The sequence below is a fragment of the Megalobrama amblycephala genome, linkage group LG18, assembly GCF_018812025.1.
Source record: "Megalobrama amblycephala isolate DHTTF-2021 linkage group LG18, ASM1881202v1, whole genome shotgun sequence".
Classification (NCBI taxonomy): domain Eukaryota; kingdom Metazoa; phylum Chordata; class Actinopteri; order Cypriniformes; family Xenocyprididae; genus Megalobrama; species Megalobrama amblycephala.
In genome coordinates this window covers 33,009,043-33,017,445 of record NC_063061.1, presented here as the reverse complement: position 1 = coordinate 33,017,445, position 8,403 = coordinate 33,009,043, and the positions used below count along the sequence as shown (strand labels likewise).

Here is an 8,403-nt window from a genome sequence, read left to right as displayed (position 1 = left end):
TTTATTAACTCTGCACTATTAAATCACTATTTTAAAAGTGGACTAGATGTTTTTAAATTTAAGGTTTGTAGAATAATGACGCATAAAGTGCATACATGAATGCAACAATAAGACAATAATAATAAAACAAAAGAATAACAATATGAAAAGTATAAAGAAATAGAATAAGTCATAATATTGCACTAAATACTGGGAGTTCTGCACTAAGAGAGGACAAGAGAGGCATTTAACCTGTGGGAAGAAGAAGCTGTTCCTGTGTCTAGATGTTCTGACTCACCGACCAGGGGTTTTGATGTATCTCAAATAAGAGCAAAAATCTATTTGACAACTATTTGAGAAAAACACCTGAATAGTTGAGAGTGATTGTAAGTGTGATGACCATCTGCTAAATGAGCAACAGCGACCACAATTCACACTTTCAGTCAGTGAAGCTGCTCCCACATCCTTTCATGAGAGTTTAAATGTTGGGGAATATTCCCATCTTCCCACAGGAGAAGAAGAAGCAAGCAGGAGGAATTACTCTAGGAGAAACTACCGACATACTATTGTAAAGATGGAGTTTGAGGAAGAACCCTGCAGAATAGAAGATGAAGATATAGGGAAACAAACAAGAACTGCTGAACATTAAAACTACAAACCCTCATTTACATAATCATAGGAGCTGTAAAATAATATTAACTATAGGAACAGATATGAAAATACAAGGTGAGTTTGGGGAAATGCATTTATGGTCACAAATAAGTTTTTTGTAGATGCATTTTATGCATTTAGTTTGTTTTAAGAGGTTTTCCTTCATTCTCTTTAATGACTGATGAGGAACATTAAGATTAAAAACTGACATATAACAATAACATTTACACTAGATACTAGTAGACTCAGCAGAAAATTTGATTTCACACAAAAACAAGTTTGAAAAACTAGAGTCAAAGGATCCTTCACCTGCTCAGAGTGTGAAAAGAGTTACACATGTAAATCAAAACTTATGATACACATGAGAATTCACACTGGAGAAAAACCGGTCACATGCACTCAGTGCAGAAAGAGTTACACACAGAAAGGACTCTTAAAAGAGCACATGAGGATTCACACTGGAGAAAAGCCTTACATGCATCCAATGTGGAAAGAGTTTAGTTCAGAAAACAAGCTTAAATGTGTTTTTCACACTGGGGAAAAACCGTTCACATGCACTCAGTGTGGCAAGAGCTTCTCACCCAAAAGGTTTCTGAAAGATCATCTGAAAGAATTCTCAAAGAATTATTTACCTGTTTACCTGAAATCAAGGAGTTAAACATCATAGCAGTGATCAAGCAATATTTTTTTTTTTTAAATAAAACTGCACCTGTTTTTAAATTCATATATCAACAAGCATTTACAATATAAGATAAAATTTAAATCCATATGCTCAATGTCTGTGCATGGCAAAGAACTGTTTTACAGCTGCTATCAAGTGTATAGAGATGAACTAACTTTTACTTTACATGGATTTTGGTCAATGATAAGGTAAATTAAATGTTGCTAAACAATTAAGTAATAATGAATTATCTTTTGCCTGGATTCTTTTGAAGAAGATTATGTGTAGTTTCACCATCAGAATAAGCATTATTAGCAGTACCACATATTTGACAGGTGGCGTCATTTGTTGTCATTTTAAATAATTTAAATGTTTCATGGATCAAGAAATCAAGCTCTAAATCTGCTGTGAGTTATTTATCAGGCTAAGTCAATTTAAATATTTGTGTCAGCATTTATTTAGAAGTCAGCATTCAAATCAACTTTATGAATTATTGTTTTCATTTTATATGACATGATGTGCCTGCCAACTAAACTCACATCGTTTTATACACAATGTTAAGCATCATAATTTATCGCAGGCATTTAAATCATATCTTTCCATTAAATGTTTATAAATACAATAAATTACTTTTTGATAGGTATGCTCAGCAGCTTTATTGTTAAAAAAGTAAAAATCTTTGTACAAATGTACAAGCAGTAACGACTGTAATTGTAGTTAAATAAAGCTACAGTTAAATATGAGGAAGGATAAAAAAGGATGGTGGAGGAGGGTGTGAAACCTTTCTGAGTGGTGATGAAGATTACAGAGTGATAAAGGAGTAAAATCAGTCTTGTTATACATGGTCAGTAGAACAACTGAATGTAAATGGCTGAAATGGTGAGAGAATTGTTGCTTATTTAGTGCTAGAACAATGTTAGAATGTGGGAGAAAGGAACTCGGCTTTATATAGACTTTACTCTCTTCTCACTCCAACACAGTAGATGGCAGAATGTAGTTAGTTCACAACCCGACAGCGGTAATCCTACAATAGATGAAGACGAATGGCGGTTCCCTCAGACACAACAAGTAAAACATCTTGGTGAAATCTTCTGCGGGGGTCTGTAACGTGAGTTAGATTTTACGTTTTAACATTTAATACTCATTTATAATTAACCTGGAGAGAGGTGATGATAGATGGGGAGAAACGGAGCTTTTTGTACTCCGAATCAACTGAACCATTTGCGTCGCGAAATGATTCCCTGTTTCAAAGCGCTTAAAACGCCGTACGCTGGCGATACCTGCTGGTCAGAACGGTGTATATGCAACGAGAACAGCCCGAACTTGTGTAATAACACCGTTTACTAGACAATTATTTCAATTGTTTTCATTAAAGTAGTATCTATATAATCTACAAATCATTAAATAAGAAGTATACGTAACTAAAATTTGGAAAGGAAGATATTTGGAAGAATGTTTGTAAAAAAGCAGATCTCGGACCTCATTGACTACCATAGTATTTTTTTCCTACTATGATAGTCAATGGGGGGCGAGATCTGCTTGGTTACAAACATTCTTCCAAATATCTTCCTTTGTGTACAGCAGAACAAAGAGATTTGTACAGGTTTGGGACAACCTGAGGGAGAGTAGTAAATGATGACAGAATTTTCATTTTTGGATGAACTATCACTTTAAGCCTTTTCTGTGAATCTGGGGGAAGGTTCATCAAATAAAGAATTGCAAAAAAATGTAATTTTAATAATATGATTTTTCTACTAACTTAATTCATATTTTCCTTAACAGGGTGGACATACTAAAGTTGACCACATCAAATTTGAAAGGTAAAAATAGACAATTAAGATAATAAAGGATCTCACTCACTTTCCCAAGTTGTTTTCCCTCCAAAGAAGTGATGACTGCTTAATGATGTGGTCATTTAAAGGGATAGTCAATAATAACAGGATGGACAATAGATTGAGGGACAAGCTGATATATTAAACAATGAAAAAAAATCATGTATGGTAAGTGTTGTATTAATCATGAAATTGGGATACACAAGGCTGGGGACATATAGTGATATATGGTGAAAAATAGTAAATGTAAAACCCTGTAAAATGTCTCAAATTACTTTTTTTAAAATCAATTTCAATATACTTAGAGCTCAAATGGTGTTATGTATGACTAAGACAGCTTTAAAATGGATATGGTTCAACATTTTAAGGCAGTAAAATCATTATATTTACTAGGGACACAAAAGGCTCTGAATCCCAGGACAGATGAGCACACTATAGTATGCTAAAAAAGGTTAAATAACCAGGTATACTTGCACCCACAGATCACACAGCTATTGACCTGACCACAATTGACACCTTCATCTCAGTAAAGCCACTCCCACAGCCATTCATGAGAATTTAAATGCTGGGGAATATTCCTATCTTCCCACAGGAGAAGAAGAAGCAACTTGAGGAATTACTACTACTGACATACTATTGTAAAGATGGAGTTTAAGGAAGAACACTGCGGAATAAAAGATGAAGATACAGAGGAACAAATAGGTCAGTGCCCTTTCTTGATTCTTCATTAAAAGGGACATCGGATGCCCCTTTTTACGAGATGTAAAATAAGTCTCTGATGTGCCCAGAGTGTGTATGTGAAGTTTTAGCTCAAAATATCCCACAGATAATTTTTATAGCATGTTAAATTTGCTCGTTTTTTAGGGTGAGCAAAAAACGTGCCTTTTTTGTGTGTGTCCCTTTGAATCCAAATAAGCTGGTGCTCCCAACCTCCTTTTAAGAAGAGGGCGGCGCTTCAAGAGCTTATACCAGCAACAAAACAGGACAATCTCACGCACTTAAAATGCCAGAAGCCAGAGAAGAATATATGCTGCATGGAGATAGAACAGATATAGTTTAGTGTAATAATTTCTTTTATCCTATATTAGTACAAACCTGTTGTACCGGACCCCGTCCGAATGATGACCAAAACTATACTGATGAGTTTTATGAAGTTTATTTTACATCACACAAAAGATTAAGAGTCCAGACATTTACTGTAAGAGCTGAATAAATCACAGTACAAGAAGTGTGCATTAAAGTTTTCCATAAACTCTCTCTCTCCCTTGCATTATCATCAACATACACAGCGAATTACGCAAAAACACTCGTTACAACTAACAGTAAACGATACAGACCTTATGCCTTTTCAGGGGTGCTTAATAAACTGGTAAGCTTTATATTTGTAAATCAACTCCAATGAACAGTAATATAGTGCATGCTCTCCCTTTGATTTACTGCTGTATCCGGTATTGCTCTGGAGACTGTAAGCCAGATCACAAACAGTTGGTACTGATCCATCCTTGAGTAACAACTTTTTAGCAAAAACCTGTGCTTTGTATTGTCCCTTTGTACAAATCAGTCTGTTGTAAAATGATTTGCACAGACGTAAACAAATTTGGCTATATGGGGGTGCATTCCCTTCAAAAATAAAACTAATCCACTGCGTCTTCAGCGGCTCTGATGTCAGGAGTACATGGAGACTGTTTTTTTACTCTTACATCCAACAACAAAACACCTGAGTTGGTTATGGGACGTCGTTGTTGCTACAGCTGCTTGAGCACAGAGAAAATGGCGGACAGTGTACAACTGGCTGAGCGCGAAAACAATGCTAATACGTATGAGGTCATACTGCTCAGAAAAACAAAACGGCTTGATAATTGAGACTGTTTAGGTTTTTTGGGGATTAAAAAAAGAGTGAATGGATTTTTATCATTGTAGGGTGGTTGTGTCCACACACTGCTAAGACACATTTATATGCAAACAACATTTAAAAGTGAATTTTGCATCCAATGTCTCATTTAATAGCTGCTAAAGAACATTAAGAATTAGACAAACCCTTGTTTAAAAAATTATAGGAGCTGTAAAATAACATTAACTATAGGAACAGATGTGAAAATACAAGATGAGTTTGGAAAAATGCATTTATGGGCACACATACGTTGTATTGTAGATGCACTTCCCCTAATTCCTCTTATAGTTTGTTATTTTAAGATGATTTAGGGAAAGTGCATCTTCGGTCATAGAGTAATTGCCAAGATTTTATGACCTATAATTGCAGAAATACGTTTAACACTGATAAATAACCATAAATACAATTTAATAGTGAACTTCTGCTATTAAACTTGGAATTACTTTTATTTCAATTTTGAATTGTCTAATGTAATCTGTTCGTTTTAGACCTGATGGAACAAAGTGAAGTGGAGGAGAAACACGGCACACACCTTCTCACCACACAACAAAAGACTCAAAGACAAGGAGCCGAATGTTCTTTCACCTGCTTTCAGTGTGGAAAGAGACTCGCATCTAAACCAGGCTTGAAGATTCACATGAGAATCCACACTAAAGAGAAACCCTTCACATGCCATCAGTGTGGAAAGAGCTTCCCATGGGCATGTAGTCTCAAAACTCATCTGCTGTTTCACTCAGGAGAAAGATCATTTAGCTGTGATCAGTGTGACAAGAAATTTACTTTGCCAATGCAACTGAGAAGACACATGAAAAGTCATGGAGATGAGAAGCCTCACGTGTGTTCTGATTGTGGAAAGAGTTTTGCACTCCTCCAATATTTAAAAATTCACCAGAATATTCATCTGGGTGTGAAACCTCATGTGTGCTTTGACTGCGGGAAGAGCTTTACTAGATCCAGTGACTTAAAATCACACCAGAGGGTTCATACTGGAGAGAGACCGTACATGTGCTCACACTGTGGAAAGAGTTTCTCTCATTCATCATCATTGAAAGATCATGAGAGAATCCATACTGGAGAGAAGCCGTTTCAGTGCTCTTCATGTGGGAAGAGTTTCAACCAATTATCTGGTCTACGAACTCATATGAAATTGCATTGCCCAATGTTGTCTAAGTGATTAAAGTTCACAATCAGATCAATAACTTTCAATTAAATAGTTCAATATTCAGATATGGCAAAAGGTGGAATTTCAACAGAATTACTTCATTTAAAGGGCAACTATTATGCAAAACTAATTTTTACATGGTGTTTGAACATAAATGTGTGTCGGCAGTGTGTGTACACTACACAACCACCCTACAATGGTAAAAATATACCCACTAATTTTTTTATCCCCATAAGTCATAAGCAGTGTTTCAGAACAAGCCGTTTCCAGATTCTATCATTTGTGACATCACATATGTTTAGGCCCCGCCCACAACTGCTGATGGACTTCAGCTTTACACTGTCTGCCATCTCCTCGCCAGAGCATTTAACAGCAGCATTCAAGTAAGAAATGCATTCTTGTTAAAGCTATTAAAGTTATTCAGTACAAAAGTATCAGGCATTTTGGAGACACAACAAGTGGACAGGGAAAGAAATTATCTGTCTATTTCTATATCATATATCTTTTTTCATTACATGTTGCCCTAAGAAAGAAAATTGTCTGATGAAGAGCCAAACGGCTTGAAACGTCACACATTTGTATGAACATGAAATAAAAAGTATATACTTTATACTTTTGGAGCTGGGGTGTGCCAACTTTTTCTTTCTTTTTATTGTTTGCACACTCATTGAGCTTTTTGTTGCCAGTCAGATGTGCACACTTTTTAAAAACAAATTTATGTTGCCTTAAGAATACATTAATATGCAAATTTAATGTATAGAGGCATTGCATAGAATAGGAATAGCATTGATAGCCATGTTTACGTGCATATTGTAAAAAGTAAAATGGTATATCAAATCATTCTAATCATCTTTATACAAAGTTTGGATATAAAAACCCTAAAAATTGATTGGTGAATAAAAAAAATGTTTTTGCCTATTTGTCTTTTCATGTCTTTTAATTTTCTTAATAAATGGTTCCTGGTGTCCTCTACAGAGGATGTAGCATAGCTGTTAAATAATTTCTTATTTCTTGGGCTTCACTTTTTGACTTTCTCTGTGTCTTGGGATTTTTCCATTGTGCACATCATGTTCCTACCTAGAAAAAACAAGAAGTAGTAGTCCTTGGACACACCGACACTCTCACACACAACCAGAAGTTGAAGACACACACATTTACGCACATACATTTCTTATTTGTTATTATATTTCTTGAAATGCCATACATGGTAAGGTTTGATTCTTAAGACATGATTGGATGCTCATGCCATCCTGGAGATTGTTGTTTGACCTATGTCTATAAATATGACCCTTCTTCCTGAATAAATCTGAGAATGCTTTGTACCACATTTGATCTGTGTCTGCTTGGTCATTCTCCCGAGGCCTTGCGCTGCTGCTGCCACACATCACAGGGGTTGAGGCATCTGTTTCTTAACTGATGACTGGAATTACAAATATTCTACCTACTATTGAGATTTTGATCTAACAGTTTGGGGGCTCGTCCAGGATATTTCCAATAAACATGGGACTGGGGGACTGAGAGGTCATCCATCACAGGTGAGTTGTTTTTTAATAATTTCCTGTGGTGGTAGGATTGATTGAACTCATCCCATATGCAGCTCTAAGAGTTAGTCCAGGAAGATTTGTCTGTAAGGGTACTGTTTAAACGCACAGCTACCTGGCAAATATTTTTTAAAAATGTCTTTATTCAATTTGTTTTTTATGCTCCAAACAATGCAATGACCTAAAAAAAAAAAATCATACAATAAATTCTCGTTGTCAGGAGGATATGAAAACAAACTGAAGCATATAAATATATCTAAAAGCCAAATATTTTCAAGAAAAGTGAATGTGAACTATTCTAGTTATCTAAACATCCCAGAAACCCATACCACACACACAAATCGATTTAATCTGTAACTGAGGTATTTCATAAGGTCAGAAAACTAGGGCTTCTATATATATTCTTAAAAACAGAATTTATTCAAAAACTAAGAGACAAATAATATTTTTCACTGAAAGGAATGATGCTGAAATTTCAGCTTTGCCATCACAGGAATAAATTATATAAAAATATAACTAGAAGACAGATATTTTAAGTGGTAATTTTCATAGTATTACTGTTTTTACTGTATTTTTGATCAAATAAATTCAGCTTTGGTGATCATAAGAGACTTCTTTTAAAAACACTTAATCTACCTTGTTTTACCAAATTCTGAGGCAAAATTGCACACATTTTCCATGGAGAA

The 8,403-nt window shown here is 35.2% G+C and overlaps 1 protein-coding gene across 10 annotated transcripts; it reads left to right on the top strand.

Moving 5' to 3' along the window:
* The first annotated feature begins 2,290 nt into the window (after positions 1 to 2,290).
* Positions 2,291 to 7,500, top strand: LOC125253190 (gastrula zinc finger protein XlCGF7.1-like). Of its 10 annotated transcripts, none has more exons than XM_048167021.1 (5): positions 2,291 to 2,399; positions 3,074 to 3,291; positions 3,517 to 3,587; positions 3,716 to 3,825; positions 5,503 to 7,500. In XM_048167021.1, the coding sequence occupies exons 4-5, from the start codon at positions 3,768 to 3,770 to the stop codon at positions 6,186 to 6,188; spliced, it is 744 nt and encodes a 247-aa protein (XP_048022978.1). In that variant the 5' UTR covers positions 2,291 to 2,399; positions 3,074 to 3,291; positions 3,517 to 3,587; positions 3,716 to 3,767; the 3' UTR covers positions 6,189 to 7,500. The 10 variants fall into 10 exon arrangements, with proteins under 10 accessions (XP_048022978.1, XP_048022979.1, XP_048022977.1 ...); XM_048167028.1 differs by having other exon boundaries at positions 2,304 to 2,399; positions 3,074 to 3,111; XM_048167022.1 differs by lacking the exon at positions 3,517 to 3,587.
* Positions 7,501 to 8,403: the final 903 nt, after the last annotated feature.